The sequence below is a fragment of the Pezoporus wallicus genome, unplaced genomic scaffold (assembly GCF_028554395.1).
Source record: "Pezoporus wallicus isolate ANWC-B61680 ecotype Strahan unplaced genomic scaffold, APGP_CSIRO_Pwel_v1 contig_5069, whole genome shotgun sequence".
Lineage (NCBI taxonomy): Eukaryota > Metazoa > Chordata > Aves > Psittaciformes > Psittacidae > Pezoporus > Pezoporus wallicus.
The window spans coordinates 4288221-4315026 of NW_026642361.1; the positions used below are offsets into that span (position 1 = coordinate 4288221).

At 38.4% G+C, this 26806-nt stretch overlaps 1 protein-coding gene across 11 annotated transcripts in view; it reads right to left on the minus strand.

The window, feature by feature from the left end:
* Window positions 1-6536: 6536 nt before the first annotated feature.
* The window catches only part of NAV3 (neuron navigator 3), a 544137-nt gene continuing 523867 nt past the window's right edge, over window positions 6537-26806 (minus strand). For all 11 annotated transcript variants that reach the window (XM_057429345.1, XM_057429347.1, XM_057429346.1 and 8 more), the window contains 11 exons: window positions 24553-24727; window positions 20740-20837; window positions 20025-20120; window positions 19566-19734; window positions 18577-18812; window positions 16605-16759; window positions 15634-15705; window positions 14988-15184; window positions 14316-14434; window positions 11393-11596; window positions 6537-9242 (listed from right to left, as the gene is read on the minus strand). In XM_057429345.1, the coding sequence (XP_057285328.1) occupies window positions 9123-9242; window positions 11393-11596; window positions 14316-14434; window positions 14988-15184; window positions 15634-15705; window positions 16605-16759; window positions 18577-18812; window positions 19566-19734; window positions 20025-20120; window positions 20740-20837; window positions 24553-24727 (1641 nt within the window). In that variant the 3' untranslated portion in view covers window positions 6537-9122. The remainder of the gene's footprint in view (window positions 9243-11392; window positions 11597-14315; window positions 14435-14987; window positions 15185-15633; window positions 15706-16604; window positions 16760-18576; window positions 18813-19565; window positions 19735-20024; window positions 20121-20739; window positions 20838-24552; window positions 24728-26806) is intronic.

Genomic DNA, 26806 nt, shown 5'->3' on the forward strand with positions numbered 1-26806 from the left:
CCTGAGAAAAGCTAGGCTGCGCATGTTTAATGGAATTACAGAAGCTGCAGCTGTTGCCAGAATGTCTGCCTAACCTTGTTCTAATAAAATGGAGTCATTTTGCTGGACTAGAGTACTCTGTAAATGAGTTATATCTAAGATTACTGTTATCAAACTAAAAATACAGGGTCCAAAAACATAAGTCTAGCAGTTGCCTGGAAATCTCATTTGCAGACATTAGATCACAGTATATGAGGTGATTAATCTTCTCTGGTTCCCAAAGGCACACAGGAAATCCATGCTCTATCAAGCCATGGAGGCCTCCAAGTCCAGCTAACTGGGAGAGCTGAAATTTGAAATTCAGAGACATAAATGTTGCTGGGACTTTAAGCTGAAATGCTTCCGTTTGTCACATTTAACCCTAAGCATGGAGATTTTGAGGAAAACTACCTCGAAATCAGTATCGCAAACTACCATAAATTTAAAGACTATCAAGGCATAATATGAAATCTACTCATGAATTCTTTAGTCACTATTGAAAATAGAATTCAGGCTCTTTCATCACTTAGGTAACATCAACAGTCCTGTGAAATCCACTTTTCTAAAATCCCCAAATGCAGTAATTTCTCTTTCCTCTCTCTCTATATGTGAACATATGTTTGCATGTATTCTCACAAGCAACAGAACGTTTTGTATTTTCTAGGAGCAATTTTGTGTGTCTACAAGGCCTTCCCAACATCTTTTTCAGCTATTGAAAGTGGTATCTTACATGATAACAGTTCAAAAAATGTTATGAAGCTACATATCATATACAAGCCTCCCCCAAATAAAGGATATAAATTATAGGACTGTCAGTCAGTGCTAGGCCTTTCTTCATTAACAGCATTTTGAGACACAGGTCAACGCATGAAGCTGTGTTACACTGTCACCTGCGCCCTGCTGTTGTTAATGAGATTTCTTTCCCATTCATTCCTTAACAATAACGCTTATCCTGACCTTTGTAAAGTATTTTAAAATGACGCTTCAAAATCACTAAGCAAGTACTAAATAATATTATCTGATTATTATAACTTCAGTGATAGCAGTGGAAATTTTTCTCTGTGTTCACCCAGAGCTAATGAGTACTTAAGAAATATCACTATAGTAACATTACTATTTCTAATTTTCTTCCAAATTGCTAATGAGACTTTGGTTCACTTTCAAGATGAAATATTTCTGCTTGTACTTTCTGAAACAGAATCGAAATGCCATTTTTTTTTTTTTTACAATGAAAATTCACTTTTCTTGTTCACAGAAGTGGCAGTGCAGATATCCTTCTTTTCCTCTGGCAAGCAATAAAGAAAGAGAATAAAACGCCTATGAAAAGACTCAATCTGAGAGCTGAAGAAGAGTTTAGAGTCTGTGCTCCCACTTTCCTGTATTTTATCTGACTGTGTGTCTCCCATCTTACACCCCATAGAGGTGTCCTCTAGGCTACAAAAGACAAGTTAGTTTTGGCAGAGTACTAAAACGCAGTGAAAGTTTGGGCTTTAGTGTAATATTTCTTGGTCAGCAGAGAGGGTGGTGTAGAAAAATGGACAAGGTCACTGAGGAGCCATGACCTTACAAGTCATTCAACTTTTCCACTGCAAACATAATGCCATGGTACGGGGCTTCTTCCCAGAGCCTGCTGTCCTCTCCGCTGCTGCAATGGGTCTTACCATGGCACTGGCAGAAAATCTAGCACTCAGGCAGCAACTGGGAGGGGATGTTTCTGGCTGGATAGCTATCAGCAAGCAATGCTCAGCTGTGGCAGCATATGCTTGGCATTCAGTGCCAGAAAGGGACACGGTGCTGTCCTTGTACACTCTGAGTAGCAAGCAGCTTTCTGTAGAGTGACGAGGTGGTCAAATGAAATGTGCCAGGAAAAGAAGGGGAGCCAAACCAAGTGTCAACGGGAGCAGAATTAAGAAGAGGAACATGAACAAGAAAGGCAAAAGAGGAAGAAGGGTTGTGCTAAATAACAGAAAGGCAGAGAGGGGAAAGATCAAAATGCAGAGGGAGAGAAAAGACCTGTGATGGTGTCAGGAGCTACTTTCTTAGCTTAAAAAGGATCCAAGGGGGGGGGGGGGAAGAAAAGAAAAAGGGTAAATAAATCCCATGTGCTTGGAGTTTTCTGAGAACATACTTTCCCTGCTTGGGAATGGCAGGTCCCACAGCAAGCTGCAATGTCTGCCTCAGCAAAGCTAACACTTCCAAACAGCCTAAACAAACTGTTAAGGAACCTGTGTTAACACCAAAAAGCTGTTTTCATATAGAAATGACCTTTACAGGAAATTCCTCTGTGTGTGTGCTTGGAATAATTTCAGTCAAAGCTTATCTAAAAATTCCACTAGAAAGAAATGTTCCATGTTTTCATTCCAAAAAGTATAAGTGGCTTTGCTCATGTTGTTGGGAACAGATCAGTCCAATCATCTGCTTTGCCCTCTGCCCCTTCTGCACATCCTAACAGTTTTTACACTATCTATCTTCAACTTTAGGTGCTCCTCCATGGAAGTTGAGGGTAGTGTGGCTATTTCTCCAGCATCAGAGAGATGCCTGGAATCCCTTGCCACTCTGGCTGCAGCGGGAGCATTCAGGACTGCCAGGGAGCTGGAAGCCTGCAACAAGCATCTTTGGCTCTGCAGCAAGAAGCTTTATGCTATGGCTCCTGAACAAGAGTTCACCAGAGCTACAGACCTTTGTAGTTCTGGTTCTAAAGCAGCTGACAGGTGAGCTGGCAGGAAAAGAGGCCAAAAATATCCTCTGTTTGTGGTACATTCAAAATTTATTTACTCTGGTATTCTTTGGTGCATTGTTTTGGCTTCAAAGGGCAGCCTTGTTAGTTGGAAACTTCCTGACCAGCTGTGGTTTGATATTCAGCAAATTTGCTAGCAAAACTGAGGAGAGAGAATCAGCAGCAAGGGGATTTTCTGTGAATGTGAACAGACAAATGAACCAAAACCCCCTTTTTCTCTTTATCCTGCTACCCACAACAGGAAATATGGTATCCTACTGAATGTTGTGTCTAAGCATGCAATTAAATTATAATTCTTGAGTGTAATATTCTGCACAGTTGCCACAAACCAGGTCCAGCTGAATCTTGCAGCAGTCAGTTGGCCATCTTGTCCTCTAAAGATAGTGTTTTAGAGAAGAATGAATTGCAGGCACCAAAGTCTAAATTAGGAAAGCACTTCACATGTTTAACACTATAGTCAGGACAGAAATTTAAGACTATTACTTACTTGGAACACACAGTAAGAATAAACATCTTCTTTAATGTCAGAGACCCTTACACTAGAGATAAAATTTGCTGTGTGTAGATGTAATATATTAAATAGGCTGGTTGTATTTAACCAGATTTTAAACAAAGCAGTATAATTTTACACTTGGAAAGATAATGTGCTTTTTACAAGAAAACCATTTAAAAAGTGTTTGAGACACACTGGCACTACAAAAGTAGTAATATAAGTACATTAATAATGAGATTAATCACAATAATTACTAATAAGATAATAAAATTTTCCTACATAGCTTTTAGATTTCTTATTTCCTGTAGATGAAAAATGCATTTGCTCTGTAATGTTACTTACATCTGAAGATGTAAGATTTTTCCTAAAGGGTGACTTTCATCATTCACAATCAAGAGTCGGTACCACTAGTCCAATTCAGTGCCATTAGCTTGACCTGATAGCAGGGACGGGTACACTAAAGATCATGACAGTTACACTAAGAGTATGGTAATGACGGAGCTAAATGATGGACCAAATTATTCATTCTACCACACAGATTTTCTGGTAGGTTGGGGACTACTGTACAGAAGCTCTATCTCTTTATTGTACATAGCCTACATGAGTGGAACAGCTTACCTGCAGTAACAGTTGCACTGGAGAGTGTTTTTTCAGTCTTTGTGTCTTTTCATTGCACTTGTAGAATGCAGATCACAGGATTAGCTGGATGTGTTTAAAGTGCATTGAACTGTCAGTGCTAAAATAGAGTTCACAGGTTTAAATGACTTAGTTCACTGAGTCCTTGGGGTTTGGTCATCCACCTTATAAGTACTATGTTTGCTGCTTTGTCCTTCCAGAGCCATCCATTTACAACATGATAAAATCATTAGTGCTGGTTATGTGTCACTATGCAAATGCTTTATTATAATACATAGAGGTTACCAGGAGCCTTTTCTTTCAACTTGGGCATTTAATTGTCAAGATGTATTTTAGTTTCGTAAATCGTGTGATCTAATAAAAACTGCTTACAAAACAAATAAATGCACTGATAAAGGCAAAACATTATCTCATTTATGAAATTTGCTACTAAAACCAGGACTTCATTCAGTGTGCTCGCTCTTTGCTATTTATCAACCTTTGCTTAAGGTTGCAATTGAACGAAGAACAGTAAATGCAATTTAGCGTAGAAAGGCAAGGTCACATGGCCCGAGTCTTAGTTCATTTATCTTTCATGACAGATTCTATTTTCTGCTACTAGTATTATTACCAGGCGATATATTTCTCCCATGATAGTGCATCTGTAGCTCTTGCATTGCCAAACTTAGTGGTAGCATTTAATTTCTGTGACATTATTCAGTTATCAAGAAAAAGTACTCCGTGCTGAGAAACACAATGGTTATTTAATGATAGTACAAAAAATGAGGTTTTGTAAGCAAAACCAATGTATCAAGTACTTTGCTAAAAACACTTTTCTTTCCAAGGCTGCACTATCCCAATCCTGTTTCTGTCTTGGAACCTGGGCAGATCTCCAGATGAAGGCTAACGTAGATAAGCTGAGACAGTAGACACCAAATGAGTATGACAATTAAATTTCATATAATCTTCTCCCTTAAATAATGGCAGCTGGGTAGTGTTCAAAGGCTGCAGCACTGAATTAAAGGAAAACCACACTGAAATTGCTGAAGTCATCTACTCTATTTCCCTTTCTGTGTAAGATCAGCTCTACATATGTAATTTTCTACAAAAACTAACCTAATTCATCCTTGGAGATCTATAGTGACAGAGAAGCCATGTAACTCATATTTCCTATGATACTATACACACACCATTTTGTACGACATTCTGATATTCATACCCACTTCAACTGGAATACCCATGATGTAAGTTAACCAACAATATAGCCGTAAAATAGAAATCTTCATGGAGGGTCCTTCAACAGGAGTCTGTTCTTGACAAAACATTAGTTACTACCTTTACCTACAAAATGTAAGACAAAGGAAGATGATGGTTAGCAGTTTTTAGAAGTCAGGGAAGCTGGTGGAGCAGTAAATTAGACCAGCTCTGATTGTAGGGAATGATGTGTATCATTTGGTGGGATGGGCTGATTTGAATATCCTGGTTTAATATAGATATATCTGCAATCATACATCTAAGGAACAAAGAGCATAGTTTATAGAGAGTATAGGACAAAGTATTTCAAAATGATGCAGCATGAAAAGAAGTCAGGCTCTTGGTAGATAATTAACTGAACATGAGCCTGCAGTAGGATGATGCAATTAGAGAGTGAATGTCAGCCTTGAAGCCTAAGCAGGGAAAATATCAAGTGGGAGTAGGAAGGTGATATTAGTTCTGTTTATAGCAAAAGTAAAATCATCACAGGAATACCAAGTGCAGTTCCGATACCCCCCACTTCAGAAAGGACTCTGACAAATCAAAAAGTAGTCAGAAGTTCCTGCAAAAAATGTGTTGAGGTCTGAAAGGCATGCCTTACCATGAAAAACTGAGAGAGCAAGCAGCTTGTCTTATAAAAAGAAAAGGAAGGAAGACTATTACTTAAATGCAAAAGGTGTTTTTGATTGTGGTTGGCTTTGTAGTATGGGAGGAAAAGGCATAACAAAAGACAGTTTGGGGTATATTTCCCTTGAAAAGAAAGAAATATGTAAGATCTAACTGCAAATAAAGCCCTTAAAGAAGCCCTCCCCTCCCAGTGAACAGCTAGTCAGTTTGGCACAAGGTGCTGGAGCTTCTACTCCATACTGTTATATCTAAAGGTCTTTCCAGGGATATGACAATTTCAGGAAAGATTACAGACCTGCTGCTGAGACTTAGAGCTGAGGTGTTACAGCTTGCAGGATTATAATGACTCTTCTGTCCTCAAAGAAGTCTGTGATTAGCTGACTAATACAATTAATTTTCTTTGGGTTCTGTTAAATCATATTGACTTATATATGCTGAGGAAGTAGCTTTAAGCCCTTCAAATTTGAAAATCAGGCGCAATGCTGCACTAGTTTTGTACAGATAAAGCACCATTGAAAGCCTTAAACTTGTATGTAAACACAATCTTGAGAGGGGGAGATTACAAAGTTGTTTCTGAACTGCACAACTTGTTCCCACCATGGAAACAAGAATTCAAAAATCATACTGAATCACCAGAACTAGAAACAGTACTTGATTTTGTTTCTACAGAGATTGGTTCTGCTGAATGCAGAAAATCACATCCTTTGGTTTTGTCTGTTTGTTTATATGTTTTTATGTTTGAAATAGTATCTAACCGTTAAGTGGTCCTGACTGCAAAAACACCAGACTGTGTTTTCAATAAATAATTCCACTTTAATGGCAAAGTAATAATTTAGACAGATACAGTGCGCACACCTGCAAAAAAATATACGCAAGCTGGTTTACAAGCTAGAGAAACAATAAACCAATAGAAAATACATCATCCAGTTAAGTCCGATGACACCAAATACTTATTATTAGGGCTTTACAAAGACTACAAAACTTTTCAGATGATTTATTTCACTGTTTCTGTCTATTTACATGATATGTTACAACAAAAATGTACAAAATATAAAATGTGTACAGACAAATGTTTCACAAACAATTTCTGAGTTGTAAACTAGGTGGACTCACTGAGATGTATTGCAGGAAGTTTTGTATATGTAATATCGTGTGTTTGCGTATTAAATATGGCAGGAAAAGATCTGCAGGTTTGCTCAGAGCACAGGTACAGGAAAGAGCAGCTTTCCCTTAGTTCTTTGACTCAGTCAAGGTGTATGATTGATATTTTGCATCCGAAATGGATCCAGATTTGGGGGGGGGGGGGGGGAAGGATGTTGGTCTGACTGAATCCTATATGCATAAAACCAGTTAAGAGTTTTATTAGGGCAATAGCACCGTGTAGGAACCTCTAGATTCAGTGATGCAGCTCAGTGCCATTTGGAAACTGCATTGATTTATCTTTGTTTTACAGCGAGTGACCACGGGGTGGCCACAGAGTTAATAGCACCAAAAACATCCTGAAGGTAACATCCACGGAGGTGTACAGTGCATGTCTACACAATGCCAAAGCCCTTACGTACCTTCTTCTTAATATGCACCTATTTTAACCGGACCCTTCTTGTGGTAAAAGAGCGTTTCCGATTATTCTGAGCAGTTTGAACGCAATCTGGTCGTAGCCTGCTGTGACATATGCACTTAAAATGTTTTCAGTTGGCTTTTTTTTCCCCCCAAAAAAATGTATTGGCTTTGTATAGATATTGAAACATGCTGACTGTAGCATTGATAGCTCCTGCATAGTCATAACAACTGTAAATACAGGACAAACACACTGGGTAATAACAGCTTTTAAGGTTTGCATTCTGTATTTGTTTGCAACATACAGGAAATCTCAGCAAGTGAAACATCTCTTAACACCAACAGAATAAAATACATTATTTTTGTTCGTTTGTTTGCTTTCAGTTTGATTTGTGCAAGGCTTTTTTTTTTTTTTCAATATTTACAATACCCACCCAGTAGACTGTGCAAAACCAACCCACTTTTACAGTATAAACTCTTCCTCTTCCACAGTGGACATCACTGCTTCAGTGTTCTTTTATGCTGAATTCTTCATGTACAACAATAGCAATCAAAACAACATGCTAAAACTAGAAAAAGGAAAAAAGAAAACATATATTTGTGCTCATGCTGCATCAAGTGCATCCAGCTCTGCTGGATAAATATTCAAAACATCTGTCTTCCAAAAATTCCATTCCATGGGACCAAATGGATTTGAGCCGATTTTCTCAGCATTTAGGTGGCAGTGGAAGTGGGTTTGGGTTCCTTGTGTATTTCTGAGGGTAGGCAGAGCAATCTATTCACAAGATAAAAATATTATATAGCAACTGTTCTTTCTCCTATCCATTACTTTAAAAAATCATGATATACAGATATGAGGCTACTGTGTTAACTGACATTTTCTCATTAGTAAATGAAGAAAAAAAACAGTGTAAATTACCAATGGTTTAGGAATTAAACCAACTGTAAAACTGTTCTAGAAATCTGTTTTAAGGCAGTGAGACAGCACCATAAGAAATGTTCCTTCTTTCACTGAAAAGGCTCAAACAAATGAAGCCCTAAAAAGCCTTTAATCAGTGTTGGTTAATAATTGGTATAAAACTGTTGTTAAGGAGTGGGCAGGTGGTTAAAAAAGACCTTTGTGGTAAAAACAACTTTATAAAATCTGTGACTTGTATACTAAAAACTTGATGGAGCGCATCACCGTGACCATGGCAGTTAGAATTAAATTGGCACTTATCCAGCATATCACAGTCATGTTTTCTGGTGATTGCACAATACTGCTTGTGCTTTCTGAGTTACTATCATCATATTTGACTCATTTTGGAATGGGCAGTAGCGTACAACACAAACACCACTGCAGTCCTGTGACCAGCACCATGTGGCACAACAGAGGTTAGAAGAGAATTAGAAGACTGCATTGTTCATGCAGTACCTCAGGGTAAACTAAAGGAAAAAGAAAACCCCAAAACCAGAAGAAGTTGCACTGTAAACTTGTACAGAGACAGAGAGAGACAGAGACAGAGAGAGAGGAAGAGGAAAACAGAAAGATAAATTCCAGTTTGGCTAACACGTGTGCAATCTGCTTAGATGCCCTTGGTCTAGGGCCCTTTCCAGTTGACAAACGGAGTCTCACTTGGCTCCATAGGTATTGAAATGCCTTGAAATTAAACTAATTCAAGCTTTCCACTTCAATTTTTCTTCCTGACTTTGCAGAGTTATGTCTCCTGCCTACCTACAACACACCACTCTCACTTGGGGACCTCGGCGTGCTGCTTTAATACTGGCAGTGGTCTAGTGGAAACAGATTTTACCATAATCCTCCACCAAGGTTTGTCCCTTTCAGAGAGTTGATTCAAGGGATGAATCCAAAATGTCATCGTGGTGGCTGGTGCTATCGCTGTCACAGCTTTGTGCGCTCGAGTAGTTGGCTGCCTCTTGAAGCCGCATTAGCATATTCATCTGAAAGAAGAAAGTGATGTTTACACAATCTCATCTCATTTAATGCTGCAGTGACTGTGTTAAAATTTAATTAAGCTCCCTTGCTGTATGAGGTGTGCTGGTATCTAGCTGAGGGGACCATACAAAAGGATTTCAGAAAGGGCAGGGTGTCAGCAGCTCTTCCTGCTACCCTTTTCATTGCCTTGTGGTCTTTAAATAGAAGTTTGAAGGTCCAAAGAGCCAGAGGGATACAATGGAGCTGCCTAATAACTCTTTAATTCAGGGGTGAGAATGGCTGCAGCTGCAATACCAGCAGGGGAAGTAAGCCATATCACAGCTGGACATCTGGGCCCATATTTGGAGACAGTCACGCTTTCAGATAATTTTTGGATGGTGTAGACATGCTACATTGGAAAAGCAACTGAAAACATAATCACACTAACATACCCCCTCTATAAGTGAGAGATGCGAAGGAGCAAAAGAGGGGTGAACTTAGGCCAGTTGCTTCATAAGAGTCCCATCTGTTGTTGAGGGGCTGACCTCAGCAACACATCCTCCTACCCAGGAGACGAGAGCACCCACATAATTTGGGTTTATTATAACCTGAAACCCATCTGAAAAATCATCAGAAAGCAGCATTAAGCTGCAGATAATTACTTGGATGCTTGATGCCTAACTCTGTGTAATGATCAGGATTTTATTTATAAAACATCTGCTTCTGCCAGCATGCTCAGAGCTGCAAGTAATGTTGACATTGCTTTAGTGTTTGTCGAGGATCAAATATGCTGTCATTACAACAAAGGCAGGCAATGAAACACCAAAGAGAAAGAGGTATGCTTGTGTGTTTGTGTGTTAAGCCCCTTTTCCCAGTGCGCTCAGTAATCCTTGCATCTCTGTGGTTTCAACCTGCACAGCTTGCAAAGATTTCTCTAGGTATTGAACGGTGTTTAATACCCTCTAATACTATGAGATAGCTCTTGCTGAAGGTTTAATGGGTATTCACGCTTGTGAATACATGTGATAGGTGTGCAGTACAGCCTGCATGTTGCACGTCCTGTTTCCACAAGTGCACTGTGCCCCAGTGAGCTTCACTGGGAGTGAGGAGAAGCCCTCCATTCACAAGTCTCAAGCCACTGATATTTAGCCAGATACAGATACTGATTCCAGTGTGCAGGGAGCAAGGGTGACGGGATACTGAACTTGAGCTGCCCAAGTATTTTCATAGTATGCATATATGCTAGAAGCCTGGCCAATACACTCACTGGCAGCCAAAATCACAGGGTCAGTCATCCCAAAGCTTATGCAATAAGAGACAGGTGATCAAATGAGGTGATTTTCTACACTTCTTCAGGATGCAAGATCTAGTTTGGATACCAAACTCTCAGTGAGGCTGTGGAGTCATTTTCTTAGCACTGATAAGAGTTAAATGCATTTTCCTCTGAAAAATTCCCTTTTTCAAGGGCTGCTGTACTTCCAGAAGTACAATCCTCTAAAATGGTATTTTGAGTTGTGATAAAGGCAGTCTATAGAGAAAGCACTATACAACAATAGCAGTTCAATATATGCAATTTAATAGTCCATTATCAAGGAGACAACGGTAAACTCAGACATTTGGGATCATATTTAAATAAAACAATACATGGCATTGAGGGAAATCAACCTCTTATCTTTCAATACCACAACACTTGCAAACCTTTTACATTAGAACTGTTATTCAGTCACTGGTTATCTTGAAATGTTCTGAGGAAAAGAAGGATGGCTGTCTAATTTGCATTTCCACTAAATTCTTTATGATAGACAAGTTAGATAATGTGTTTTTCTCAGTCCTTCACTTGTAGAATGTAGATGAAGGGCTGTCCAGCCTGGTAAGGTGTTTTTAGAATAAACTGATTAATAAGTTGCTGAATACTGGTTCCCAAACATTATGATGATGAAGACCAAATACTCTATGGGGCAGATAGAAAATGAAAACAATTTAGGGGCATATTAACATGATGGTGACACCTGCCTTCCTGCTAGATTTTCAACATTTTTAAAAAATTGTAGTAGGATTCGTTTCAAAAGCCCATTTTGGATCAAGTCGACAGTTGTTTTTACTGTACAGTGTAAAACTTAACATGTGACAATAAAGTATATACTGAAAAGCTTTTTCCCAAAACTTGAAAACTTACCAAGGGATCCCCCTCTGTATCAGTCTGTGGAACGTGCTTTGAGGTTGTTCCTTCCTTTGCTGATGCATAACCTTCATAACCAACATCTTCTGGTCTTAACTGAAGTAGTGATGGCCACTCATGCTGTAGAGATGCAGAGCTCCATGGATAGGTGTCAGCTACCCACTTGGAGGGATCCTCCCAGGGTGACCTCTTACCATACATCTATATTATGGATATAACACAGGTAAGAGTACATATTATAGTGTTTTCAGCACCAGTTGTAACAGCAAACAAAAGTAATCAAAACCATCTACGCCATTTTAGTAAGTGGTCTACTTTCAGATGTGCTCAGCACTTGGATATGATATGATATTTAGAAGTCCTCATCTCCATTAATGCTCCTTCAATACAGAATGACTGCAAGTTGAAAAACATTCCATAATTAGTGATATTTGTAGGCAACAGTGGGAGTCACAAGTTCCTGATACAATGTGAAATGAGACCTTCAAGTAATATGCTTAAGGCGTATCAGTGAAACTAACTCAGACCTATCTAAAATATTCAAGTAAACTGGATTTTGTTTGAAGTGAACTAGGAAGTGCCAGTACAGATCGTTCCCTTCTCCTAGCAAAATGGGATGCAGAAGCAGACATCTGTCCATACCTTAGTTTGAGATCTTTCATAAGGTTAAAAGAAGAAATTCACAAAGGACAGGATTTCCTCACTGTAAAGCACAAAAATGCTTCTGAAACAGGACGGAGCAAGGAAATACTGTATAATACGAATACTACATGTTTAGGTCTGGTAGCTTTTTCACTAAAATGTACCCTTCTTTGCAAGCGACATGTTAACTGAGAGACCCTTGGTTGCCGATTTACAGATTTCCTTTAGCTACAACAATGACACTTTGGGATGGGGAGCCATTCAGCGGGGCTTTCTGTGATTTTTCCCAGCTCAAACAGCCTCATGCAATCCAAGGAACACATAATATTGGCAGGGCATACATTCATGGAGCATTTAGATGGGCTGCACTCCTAAAAGGAGTAGAACAGTGAAGGATTTTAGTTGCTAAAACCACAGAGATGAGTTGTGCTTATCACTGCAACACCTGCTCCCAGGCACTTGCTGAATCAGAGCTCCAGGTTAGGGAGCCAAGTTCCCCATATTATGCACAAAGATACTCCGACTCCTTCTGCCCTACAGTGAGGCTAGCTTGCTATAACAGTGATCTGCCTCAACAAGCCAAGAGGAAATATTTCTCAGGGAGGCAGCAGGCTAAATGCAGGCTGTAGGCAGCATTTACCCTCATCTGATATTAACAGTGATGAAATCTTTTCTGGAATTTGGAGCAAGGCTTGTAAATACTGTGTCTGACAAGTGATTTTGCAAAGTACCAGGCTAGAAAGGCATTTTCTACCCACCTCTGGTTCTGGGAACATCTAATTATAACATGTAAAAGATTTCTGTTTATTATTAATAAAGTTATTCAATGGAAGCTAAAAATTGGAATGTTTCATGAAAGAACATATTTTCTTCTACATGCTGCCATCTTCTGCTCCAGAATTGAAGTTTTCATTTAAGTAGTACTCTGTATACTTGGGAAAATATGAGGAAGAAGAATATCACTACAGTTTTATAGCTGGTCTAAAAAGGCACTGTTAATCTCACTGTGGCTGTTCTATCAGATATTTGGCAGGTTTTTGCACAAGGCATAAACACTCTATAATTCCCAGGGAGATAAGCAGTTTTAGGAAAGCTTGAGATATTCAACAGACAAGATTCTAAGCCTCCACTGCATCAGTATATCACTATGTCAATACAAGGTGATAAAGAAACTGCAGCTGCTCACAGTTCTTTGACTAGTTCACAATCCCCTCTGCACTGCGCAGTCATTTCTTTCAGTGTCATGTATGGCAAAAACCTAAAAAACTGATTTTCCACAAAGTATCTTTTTCAAAGGACATAGAATTGCAGTGCATGAAAGAAAAGGGAAAAAGCCAATTAAGACCAAAAAAAAAACCAAAAAACAAACAAAGAAGAAAGGATTCATATCAAGATTTAGATTTGCTCCAAAACCGCAGTATGGTCTCATATCTTAACCTATATGGACAGCTCACAGTGCTATTCACAAGCAAATCTATCTGTAGCCCTCTTTCTATTAAAGTAGAAGAAATTTTAATGGTTCATTAACAATCAGTGGAACAGCTGCTAACACCTAGCTCTGGAAAGGCCAGGATGACCAAACTGTGAAGCACAGTGATCTGATGGCACTGTTATCCAAAATGAGAATTACAGTCAGAAGGGTACCTTAACCCATATAAAGAAAGAAAAAAAAAAGAAAACTATGGAAATACAAGCAGGGTTGCAAGATGTAAGGGCAAGGACAGACCTTCATGTTCATCAGGTCCAAAGAATAAATGATCTCAATCTGGTTAGACAAACTTTCTTTTCTTTACCTGAATGGTGAAAATATTCTTGTTCACAAGCTTTCCCCCACAAGCCTGTGTGCCTACACGTGTACATAGGTGGTACAGGCTTACACAGACCAAAGCTATTTTCTTGCACCAGTGTACAGGCTATCCACTCTTCCATGAAGAAATAGGCTGAGACTACCTTGACTCAGGGAGTCAATCTCAGCTGCATTTAGCATTGCTGGGAATTCTTTTAACAGTGGTAAAGGAACAACCTTCCTCCAGTCACAGAGGAGAAACCCTTTTTGTAAAATACAAGACATGTCTGTGTTGGAGTAGGCGAAGCCAAATTATACATCAGAGCAAGAGCAGGTCAAAAGGAGTTCAAGGCTGATTTCTATAATCCCTCGAAGAATTTTCTTCTTCCAAATGGAACAGCATTCATACTTAGATGCATTGGTTAAAACTAGCTTACAGAAAACCTATGAAATGAATAAAAAAAAGGTAATTCCGGGAAACAAATTAAATACCTGAAGTCCTTCTCTCACAGCTTCCAGAAGATATGGCACCAGGGAATAGTTCCAGAGGTCTGTGAACCACACTCTGGAGCCATCAACATCCATAGGGCAAGGGAGGAAGAGGCGGGGACCTGAAAAATCAAGTTGTACATTAAAAAAAGTAGAACTAGGGAACACACTAAAAATAAACTTCACAGAATTAAAATAGTAGTATTTATTTTCATTAAAAATTAACTAGTGTCTCTTTATCCAGTTCTAGGGCCTGATTAACACAAGTTTTACAAGCAAAGCTATATAAAAAGGTGATTTCTTTGCTAACATAGCTGTTCCACTAAAAGACCTGAAGTCCAAGTGTTTTTATTGTTGTAATTATATTGCAGTGTGAAAGCAGGGGTAAAAAAGCTTAGGAAAGTTCCTATTGAAGTAAGTTTTGTAGATTTATGATACTTTACTTAAAAGTCATTAGTAACCGAGGCAGAAGTACCAGGCACCAGGAAATACATACTCTCTCATTAAACTTTCCATTTTCATTTCAATCCTGCTGGAAGCCAGACAAATTCCCCACATTGATGTTATACTTCACACTGAGAGATGACAACTTTTAAAAACATAATATATCCTTCACAAATCTGTAAAATGTCCAGCCTGAATCCTTATTTCAAAGCACTGCACCAACAGACTCACCAATGGTTACATCTGAAGAGCTGTGTGTTTCTAAAAAGCTGTTGAGATGATGCCATGTTTTGGGGATCCAGTCAATGATTTTGATGAGCTCATTATTGCGCATGCTCCGTTCTATTTCAGTCTCAATCAGTTTTCTTCTCAGATATCTGCCCAAGAAACCTTTAATAGGCTCTGTGTGATTAGCACATAGCACCCACCTGGGTAGAAAGGATAAATATCAAGCCACAAGGAATAGCAAATACAGAATTTCTTCTTGTAACATATAGATGAGAGTAATGTCAAAAGCTTCTGAGTTTTATTAGTCAGGAAGTATAAAACTGCTCCAATAAACTATATTATAACCCATTCTTACACCACAATCATTACAGTTTCAGCAGCAATTCAATACACTGAAGACAAATTTGCTGAAGACAAATGGAATGCAAGAATGCAATTGTCTTCAACAACTTGCTACAGATGCTGGAAAGTATCTACTTATTTCCTTCATCATTCTCCAACACCATTCACAGACCCATCAATACAGGAAAGACACAGAAGCTGAAATACCTTGCTGTGATGAGATACAAGATCAATGTTTGCTGAAGAACTGGGCTGAGAAGCAGGGAACTGTGCAAACATAGCCACAGCAAATACAGAGTAAATGTACCTGAAATTGTGATGCAGCTCCAGATTTGGTGAAGAAGAGACTCCCTGGTTCATGGTTCCAATAATATAGGGACTGAAAAGAGAAAAGTAGTAGTGTTTTTTTTTTTTTTGATGGAGAATCCAATCAGATATTCAGAAAATATTATTATCTGCATTAGGCCAATCAATGCATTATAGTCTTGGATTTAAAATATTCCCGAGGTGCCCTTTTTTAATGTTTATTCTGTATGATTTCCCTCTCTGCACATTTGTACTTTACTAGTACTCATCTGTATTAAAAAAATAAATGAGGCAACCCTGTCCTCATGTACTTCATAATTTTGCAGTAGACTTGGAGTTTTAATTTCAGAAGCCAGTGAATCTCATGGGTTAAGACACAGCATGCAGTGGTTTTAGGAAGGGAAGTCCCTATGACGGCACTTTAACAGAAGAAATAGCCAAAGTTATAGGCCACTAAAAGTTACAGAGAACATTATTTTTATTCCTTCTTGGCAGTAACAGTCAGCAAACTTCATACTTCTGCACTGCTGCAGGCAAACTGTAGGAAGTGCAAGTCTGCCTGATATACAGATGCTTCTGCATGGCACGGTTCATGGGTTCCCACACATCCCAGATTCCACTAATATAAAGGGCATTTCTTCTTACTCTCCCATAAGCTGTCCTTATGGTAGTAATGAGCTAGTGTGATCTGACAGGGTGAAAAGGATAAGACCCTAATTCAGTCAAGCGTTTAAGTACATTCATAAATTCAACAGCATGTTTTTATCTCACTGAGATGCATGGGAGTCTTATAAATAAAGGAAGCAGACACCTAAGTATCTGGCTGAAGAGGATTAAAATCATTGAAACATATAAGGGCTTTGCTGACAGCCTTTGGGAGTCTAAGTTTCCACATTTGAATTTGCAAAATAACAAAAAATTTTTGTTTTAATTGCAAAAGGTGTATGAAAGGGGACAGGAGATACCACCTACCATTTATTATATTTACAGTTGAGGAAACCATTGAAGATGTCACTAAGTGAACTGATGTGGTGCAGGTTATCAAGTATTATGACCACAGGGAGGTCAGCACCATTGTTGTCAGCACTGCATTGCTCAGCTAGGTTTGCTAGATATTGTCGCAGATCCTTCAGCAGAATTAACAAAACAAAACAAAAAACAAAACAAAACAGAAAATATAAATCCAATTAGACCATAGATATAATTTCAGTGGAAAAGATTTTCAGAAAGCTAAGGATGGTGAACTATGGATAATTCAGCTGGATTAGCCCATGCAGGAAGGCCTGCTTCTTAGAGCAACACTGAAGCCACATGTTGGGAAAAACAAAGGCAATAAACGTAAGGCAAGTGACTAAAACATACACATGGCTATTTGGTGGATGCATTCCTTAGAAACCTGCTGATAAAATATCTGATCAAGAGGAAAATAGCTTGCAATAAAATATGCCATTTATATACCAATTCCCCCCCCAAATTATCACACCATTCAGGCATACTGAACTGCTCCTTCAGATATTGCCTTTCACCACTCTCACTGAAAATCTGTTCGACCTTTTGGGGATACTATATCACACCTCATAATAAAATGTACTGGGTAAATTCTTCTTTTTTTCTCACAGCTATCTGTCTGGCTGCAGTTTAGCAGTGGAGTAAAAGAGAGCTTTCTATAATCAAAACATTTGATGTTTTTCTCAACAGTGTTGCCCTTGAGGGTCTGGATTAGTCAAGTTTTACAGCTGTATCTCTAGGGTATCTAATTTTGTCAGTGCCAGGAATGCTTAGTATTATGAACAAAGCTCCTATTGCCGTTTTACTTTCTGGATCAGGGATAGCAGAATCATTTCTCTTCGATGTGAACATAGAATCTTTTATTTCAAGAAAGATTTTTTTTGCTTTTTATGATCAGATGTCTCTAGGGTAACAACATGGGTTCCTTCCATGGAATAGCACTATCTGTATTATTCAAACAATGTTGCTTTTTCTTTTTTACTACAAACTCAAAAGTTCTATATAAAACTTAATAGAAACAAAGGAAAAGGAAAAAAAAAAATCAAAACCCCAAACAAGCAATTGACCAGAAATTCAAAAGCTTGCTCTTTTGTGGAACAATTTTCATTATAAATGTATGTGGTTTAAAAATAAAAGATAAACACATTCCTTGACAAAGTAAATGTCATCACAAATCCACTGTATAAAGACAGTGAAAAGCAGTGTTTTTACTGGAATGGTACTCTTGTTCCTTTGGGATCTGTATGTTCTTCCTTCTTATATTATGCTAATATTCATTATGTTCTGTGCAAATCAAAAAGCTCTGGGTAAAACCTTTCATTCTCTTTTCCCTGGGTACCAAGTTAGGAGCATACCCAATTTAGGACAGGAAATGAATGGTATTATCTGTGGCTAGCTTAGTAGCTGTGCTAGAAGCTTGATAATCTGAACAATGTAAATCACTGGGAATGTGACATGATGCATAAGGCAATTTTATTATGGTCAACTTCCTGACCAACACACTCCAGAAACAGTAGCAGCAGTTGTATTTATCCAGTGCTGATTAAGAAGCTGAACCCAAGATAGTGATCCCCATTCTGAATTATTTGCTAACAATAAACTGATATTATCACTATAAAAAGCAAGTTAGACTAGTATTACTTCATATCTAGCTTTCTGACAAAGGAATTGCAATCTACAAATTTAATTTATATAGGAACTTGACTGCAGCTATCCCTAACATGGGTTTCCTCAAGCAAGAGAAAATTCCCTCACAGTACTTCAGTGATTTGTTTAGAACAGAAAGATCTTGTCCCTGTTCCTCACTGGGATTTGAGACTGAATTCTATGGGAGGAAATGAGAACTGAGCAACAAAACAGTATGCCAGTTAATAGGAGCTGCTTTGCATCATCACTACAAATTGGGCAATAGGTTATCTTTTCAACTGTAACTTACCTTGCTTGACTTGTGATCTACATTAAAAGTTGCGATTGCATCCTCAGTTTTTTTTCTGCCAGATTTAGTTATAATATATTCAGCCAGCCTGTTAGCTAAATAGGTCTTTCCTGTGCCACTGGGTCCCGACAGAATAATTCTGCGATGCTCCATCAGTAAATTAAAGTACCTCTGCGTAATTGGCTTAGGAATTAACGTGTCAAACACAAAACTGTCCAAACTGTTTTCTTCCACTCCTGGGAACAAAAGAAAAGAAAAATGGCCTGTCTTCATACTTGCTAACGAAGGTATGGGTTTGGCCAGCATCTGATGGTGTTATGCTCAAAGTAAGGTATTGATTGCCTAAATCGAATTCCTATGAAGGGCTTCATTTCTGTGGAAATGCTTATATCCTTCCACAGTGGCAAAAAAATTACACATTGAGTGGCACAAGATGGGTGGGAGAGTTGAAATTAAAGTAAATGTGAAGAGAAGGCTCAGAGAGGCAAAGATGTATGTTTCAAACACTACAGGCAACCATGACAAAAAAAGGTTAAAGTGACAGCCACAGGGTTACCGGCTGTCACATATATATATGCAGAGTTCTTCTCAAGGCACTCTTCCCCTCCAACAGCAAATCCCTACAGCTTTTTCCTGCATAACTGGGTGAGGTATAAATATTTCTCATCTTAATCTCTTTTTTTGGTTTTTGGTTTTGGTTTGTTTGTTGTTTTTGTTTTTTGTTTGTTTGTTTTTCTATAGTCAGAAATGTGTACTTTGCTGCGATTTGGCAGTCAGGCAGAGAAGGACAGAGATATTCTTAGATCGGCCTCAAAATGCCACACTGCATTAGGTTTTGTACAATGTCATACAGAGAGTTTATGTGATAAATGTGCCCTTGAACCGGAGACAAAATACAGAAAGGCTAGGTGTGAGAAAGAACGTATGAAGAGAGGAGGACTAGAGTGAAGAATTCTGTATTATCGGCAAAAATATTCTCAGGGTTTTACCTTTCAGATTCACAGTGATGACATTATTATCTCCAACCAGATATCCACAAGGCAGCAGTTCAGGCACTTCTAGGCTATGGGCTCTAATTACATCTCCTATACAATAGTTAGCAATGCATTCAGAGCTTAAACCCAGGCTAGTAGTTGGATCCACTCGGAAAATATATTCCTGAAGTTACATGAAAACATAAGACACAAAAAATAAAAATGGTGATTGAATGAAAATAGTTTGGAAAATATTTCAGTACAGGTGAAGTCACTTGTCAAGGAGATTCTTGCAGCCACATTCAATAGAGAAAAATAATGAAAAATGAATGTCAACATTAAGAATAAAGTTTAATAGTGGTGTTAGTGACATACCAAAAAACAAAAAAAAATTAGGTAAGATAACCCAAAGAATACAGATTTTTCTGAAGTGAAATTAAATTAATAGTTGAGCTATTTTTTTCAGTGTCTTACCTTAAAGAGACGTTTGATTACACCATCTAAAACATCCCATTTTGTTTTTCCACTTACTCCAATTGATCCTATCAGATATGTATGTGGTTTTTGATCCTGCAAAGAAAGGTTTTTTGGAAAATGGTCTAAACATGGTGCTAATTAACTTCATAATTTTCCCAGTGAAGAAAAATAATATTATTTGCAATGTGATGTTATAACTTTGTCAGCAATATGTGTGCCAGAAACAGCTATGGATGATATTACTTTAGTATGTCTTTGTAAGAAAGGAAATGCAGTATGTTATTCCGCGCTTTGGTTGCATCTGTGTTTATAAAGAGCTGAATATAAATAAAAGTTGCCCTGCATTTATAATCTTTGTAATACAGGCAATGCAATTGCAAATTTATCACTTCAGCAGCATATTCAGGTTTGCACCCTAAGGGGTCCAAGGCGTAGGTCTAATTTGTAATGACTTTTAAATGGAGATAGTAATTCTCAGAACATCCTTTTACTAATTAAACTGAGAATTGGTAGTGTCTGGGACACCACAGAGGCAGAAGGAGGCCATATGACATTAGTCTATGGAGAGTGCCTAACTGCATTGAGCGTGGATGACAGAGAGCTGCTATCTTTAGGATATTTCCCTCCAGTTCCTGGCTGAAAATACTGAAATAAGTTGAGCTCCTATACTGCAAGGTTTGCCTGAGCTATATAATTCTGCATCTAGACTTACCTTGGCTCTACTATAGCCCTTGTTTATAGTGACCAAAATTTTCACGCTATGACCTTCTTTGTGGAGTGCTCCATCAGTGACATCCTCCAACAAAATATCTACAATAAAAGAAGGGAAGTAAAGTAATCAACCTGACAAATCATATCAGCTATGTTCGCATCATCAGTTCAATATTTGTTCAAGGGATTTTTCGGTTAAAAAGAAAGGCTGACATCACAACTTGCAATCATTTTAATCAGTACTTATTCCTCATTCACCTTTTCTGTTGGAGATCAAAAAAATACAATTTATCAATTTTTTAAGCAATATTAGGAGCTTTAATCATGTAGAAAATAATAGGAAATCAGGAATAAAGAAATTCTTTATTGCACTATAGTCTTGCCTTTGCTTTCTTTCTTGGAACTTGTTCAAAATTTCCATATGTCCATAAAATAATGCTGTTTGAAACCTAAATTAAGTTTGTATCTTTGGGCACTCATTGTGCCCTTTAGAATGTTCTAAGGAGAAAACCAAGAAATGCTTAATTTATGTGCTTGCTGATAAGCAAACTAGCATTTAATTTCTCCTCTCAGCTGATTTTCTTACCCTCTGTAAACATGGCATGGACAGAGGATTTTTTTAACCCCCATAATACAGGCTTACAAAAAGCATCCATTAGAAAAACACTTTGCAGTCCTCCATAATACTGTATTCAGCCATTCTGCTAAGAAAAGGTTTCATTTTCCTTGGAGGCAGAGTGATTCTGATCTGCTCTGAGCTTCTTCACTAACTCCTAAAATGAGAAATCAGTAGGATGTATTTTTTACTAAAGGCTGAGACTGAAGCTTACTGAAAGGGATAAAACTACTGTCTTCCTCTACAAGTTCTCCCAGAGACTGTGCTGTTAGACATTTAAACTAGCTATCAAATTAGCAAAGATTATGGATTTGCATTTTCTTCAAAGGCCAGCATGGTAAACCACTACCCTAAATCCTGCTGCTTCTTACTGTGGTGATTGAAGGAACGCATTAACTTCATGTCATAGTCTGCATAAGGTCAGATTTCACCCAAATTAAAGTCCCAGTAAGGTTCAGTTACTTGCTCAAAGTTTAACCAAAGTAGGCTTATGAACATGACTTGAATGACTGTATAAAAAAAAAAAGTTCTAATGTAAAATGTTTGATTTAGAAGCAGATCTAGAAGCAGATTTTGCAGACGATGTTTGTTGTTTATTTGGGTGGGGTTTTTTTAATTGATTGAATGAAAAAGCATTTTTGTTGTGAGCTTAAATAAATCCATGCTTGTTTTGTTCCAGGCAGTTTTTCTGTGCCTCCAGCACTGAATGCTTCACTTCACTTGTCATGTGTTTTGGCAGATTTGACAAACCTTGAGAGTTTATGTAAAGTCATAGTTCATCTCAGGGCAATTTACAACATAACTGATCCCTTGTGAAAATTTTCAGTCTCTAAATGACCCTTATGTAGCCTTTAAAATATATTCTTCTGTAAATCCTCAGGAATGAGGAGCTCTCCCTCTCACTGAAACAAGGGGTTGAGAAGATGTCCAAGGGGTTCTAATTTCATGGTGGTGCTAATTGCTTTAATTATCTCCTGCTAGGCCTCCTCCTTAGGTGCACTATGGGGCTCTGGCTCAATTCTTGTCTGAGCTCTGGCACTCTTTTCACTGGACATTACAGAAAGAGTGTTGCATTGGTCCTTGTTTGCTGCTCTTTATCCCAGCGACTGACTGAAATACAGGTGTCTGTGACAACCGAGCCTCTTCTTAGCTTGCCATCCACACCTATCTGGAGAAAATGGTCATACCCTTAGGAAGAGGCAGTGGACAGCTCTGGTCATTTCCAGGTGACCATGATCATTTGGAAATACTGGTCTCACAGAAAGTGCCATGGCATTTTTTGAATATGATGAGCCGAAGACCTTGCCATCTCTCAGCTCAGTCCCCAGCATGATTAAACTCTCCATACCTCAGGGAATTTTGTTCAATAGCACTCCAGCTGCCACAGAAATCCCACAAGACTTGCTAGGAAGCTGTCACCCTTCCAAGTTCTCTGGCACAGCAACAAAATGGTACTCACAATGATCAAAAAGGCTGGATTCATAATCAAATGAAATCCTCCACTCCTCATTAGACACCCTTATTTCTTTAGTTTCTTATAACCAAAAGTAGTTACTTTGCATGCTAGAAAAACATTCAGAATCACTGACATAGAAAATTATATAAAGCTTACAGAATCAGAAAATTTTAGGTTGGATAAGAACCTTAAGATCATTGAGTTCAAACACCTCCCAGTCTTGCTGTTCTTCCTGATCCTTCTCATACTCCTACTCCTACTCCTTTTCCCCCCTTTTCTCCTCTGCCTTCTCTTCTTTTTGTTACAGTGCTTATTTCTTCTATTAATTTGCTAAGCATTTCCTCCTGATTTTGTTCATCTTCATTCTTTATCTTAACTTTTACTTTTCCATGTTTTTCCCCTTGGTCTCCTTTTCCCATCTTATTCTTATACAGTTCCTCTTCCTATTCTTCAAACTCTTCCTCTTACATGTTTATTCCTGCATCTAGACAGGGTTAGTGCCAGTGACAAAGTGCTAATAGTTGTTGCTCATGAAAGATATTCTACAATTTTCTACAATTACTATCTAGAAAACCCCAACAAACATTTTTGTTTGTTTGTTTGCTTTTTTGTTTTGTTTTAAACTTTTTCTCCCTGTTTTTGCAACACTATTTTATACTGGGGCCTAGCTCAAGCTAACCCATGCTAGAAGTTAAACCTGTCAAAAAAGTAGGCTGGAATATCAACGAAAAATTTACCAATTTTCACATAAAATCTGATATTAACCAAAAGAAATATTCAAATATCCGTGTAATCAATGACTGGCAATATATAATACAGCTAACTGCCAAGCCAAATTACAGTCAGGCAGTTTGGCACATTCCCAGCTGTACCCTTGCCTAGACTCTTTCTACAATCATTAGCCATATTTTTATTGCTTCCAGAGACTTCATTATACTTTCTGTGGAATCTACGCTAATGAGTGCTACTTTGCCTCTGCTCTGCTCCTGTTTCTAATGTTAGAGACTGCACTTCTTTTTCTTGGCTACATTAACAAAACAAGTGTAGAAGGCTTATTACCATAAACACTATGGCATGGAGAATAATCAAATGTTAATGTTCAGGATGTGGATCAAAGTTCAAGACAGGAAGACAATAAGAGTGCTTTATAAGTCAGGCTTGGTTTGACTCCTGTGTGGTCCAACACAGGCTCACTAGCTATATCACAGTAAAAAAAAAGTAAGGTATAAAGCTGAGACCACTCTCTGCTCCAGCTGCAAATACAAAATGAAGTTAAAGTAGGCAACTAAATGGTAAAAGACTGATAAACAAACAAACAAAAAAAAAAACACAAGAAAAAGAAAAGAAAATTTCATGGACTACGTTCCTATTTATCCCAGAGGGTCAAGAGAATACAAGAGTATACAGCTGTCAAGTATACTACAACAGATATTGTCCAAATAAATTGAAACTAGATGACCAAAGAGTATTGTAACTAGGTAAGTAGAGTATCATAGCTAGGAGTCAAGCAAACATAATGAATAGTCTGTTACTACTATTCTGAGCTTTCTAAAAGCTACATTTTCAGAAATGGCTGCCAGTGTTCTTCCTCATCTCCATTAATGAATGCATATCTGATGTTTACCTGAGTGATATGGCATGTTTTAATTTTGAGGCATGCCTCATATATGGCCCATTAAAAAGGCGAAAATAATAAATTCTCACCAACTGCTGAGGTGTGCATGTGCCCAAAATATGTTTACCTGATGTAACAGATTCTGTGATGTTTAAATTGTTCAGAGAAAGTCCTAGTGACTGCCGCGATGAAGAAGACGATGTGCTGCTTGAGGACTCTGACGATGGCCGGGCAGGCTTTCCTGCATTGCCAGTCTCTGCCTTTAAACGATCATTTTCAGCTTTCAATATCTCAATTTCATTCTGTATACAAAAGAAATCAACATAAAAGCACAGGAGGTTATTCTTTCAGAAAACCGCTGGGGGTGGCTATTCTGGTGCTTGATGGTTGCCTGCAGGACATAACTGGTTTGCCGCTTTCACAGCAGTATGTTACGATATATATACAGTATAAGGCAGTCAAAGAAAACTGGATTACCTTTGCTTCTAAAATGAAGGGAAAAAAGCCCTATAAACTTGTTTTAGCTTTTGCCTCAAAACAGCTCCTACACAACATACATAGGCTTCAAGCTTCAATGTTTATTGTACAGTTGACCATAATATAAGTGTGGTGAGAATTTTCCCAGCTACCCCCAGTTTTCTAAGCTACTTTCTATTGCCAAATATCTTAGGTAACAGTCAAGTAGGAAAATTATTGTCAAAATTTTGGAGATGTCAATGTTTCTAAAGTCACAGAAAATTATTACTGCCAATAAAAATTTAAGCAGCAACTTCACAGAGAAGTAATGAAATTACAAATGGACAATTAGGAATTGATACTTTTAACAGCTTCATAACTCTTCTTCCTATCAGATAAGATTTTTTGATCATTCAAACATGGGATTGTTCACGTAGCCGCCAGCAAACCCTCTTTGATGAAAACATACAGTGACAGATGAATCAGAGCAACTAGGAAATTTTTTTAGCTAAATCCTCTGTGGTGCCAAGTGATTATTGAATGTACAATCATAAAATGAAAACTTAGCCTGAGAACAGCCTGGTACCAACTAAAGATAGCTTTCAGTCACTCCACGAAGCACAATACAAAGTAACTACTTATTCTTGCAGACAGTTTTGCACATCAAATTTAATTCCACATGCACTAACAATGTTAAAAGTCCTATTCTTTTATGAAGGCTGTACAGATACATTATACAAGTAAAAACATAGGGGATAGCATCATAAAAACCCCTGCAACAGTTCCAAAAGATTACAACAGATAGGCAAAATTGAGGACAGATAGTGAAATGGAAGGGTCAAACCTACAAAATAGTGAGAGAAGGTAGTGATGAATGCACCAGTTCAAATCAGAAGCTATAATGATATGAGTCATGCAATCTCCATCTACTCAGCAATTTACACTGATTAATTACACAACTCTTATCAGATTTCCATTCAGCTGAGGTTTAGATTTTTAAGGCGCTTTGAATACAGTATCGTGCTGGGTTCAGCAGTAGCAGTCATTTTTCTCCTTCTCAGTAGCTGGCGCAGTGCTGTGGTTTTGACTTCCAGCCTGGGAACAGCGCTGACAACACCGATGTTTTTAGTTGGTGCTCAGTAATGTTTACTCTGACCAAGGACTTTGTGAGCCTCATGCTCTGCCAGGGAGGAGGGGAAGCCGGAAGGAAGCAGAGGCAGGACACCTGCCGCAAACTGACCAAAGAGGTATTCCATACCACAGAACGTCATGCCCATTATATAAGCTGGGGCAGTTACCTGGAAGGGCTAAATCACTGCCAGGGTCGGCGGGTGGTGAGCGGTTGTGTTCTCTTCCCTTGTTATTTCCCTTATCATCATTGTTATTGGTGGTAGCAGTAATGGTTTGTGTTATACCTTAGTTACTGGGCTGTTCTTATCTCAACCCCTGGGAGTTACATTCTTTTGATTCTCCTCCCCACCCATCTGGGAGCCTGGGGAGGAAGAGGGTGGAGGAGTGAGCGAGTGCTGCATGGCTGACTTGCTGACTGGGCTTAAACCATGACAAGTATTCATTTACCATTCCCACCAATCCTACTTTTTCCTCTCACCAGTCCTCATCAGTTCCTCAAAGCATCATACAGTTTGGCAACTCCAAGGTGGCTGCCTGTCCTTTTGGGAAAACCTCAGAAGTGGTGATTACCACCAACAGCCTCTGCCCAGCTTTAGTGAAATTCAAAATTTGGAGGCCTGTGACTACAGCAGACTCCTCTCTCCAGGGAGTTCATCTGGTTTAGGCACTCAAATCCCAGTGTAAGTCAGTAATCAGCTGACAAGCCTTCCCGTGCCATTCTCCACCACTGCAAGTAACTATTCTATCTCTTACAGTCCCTTAATTTTTTTTATTGGCTCCAGAACAAATGCTCT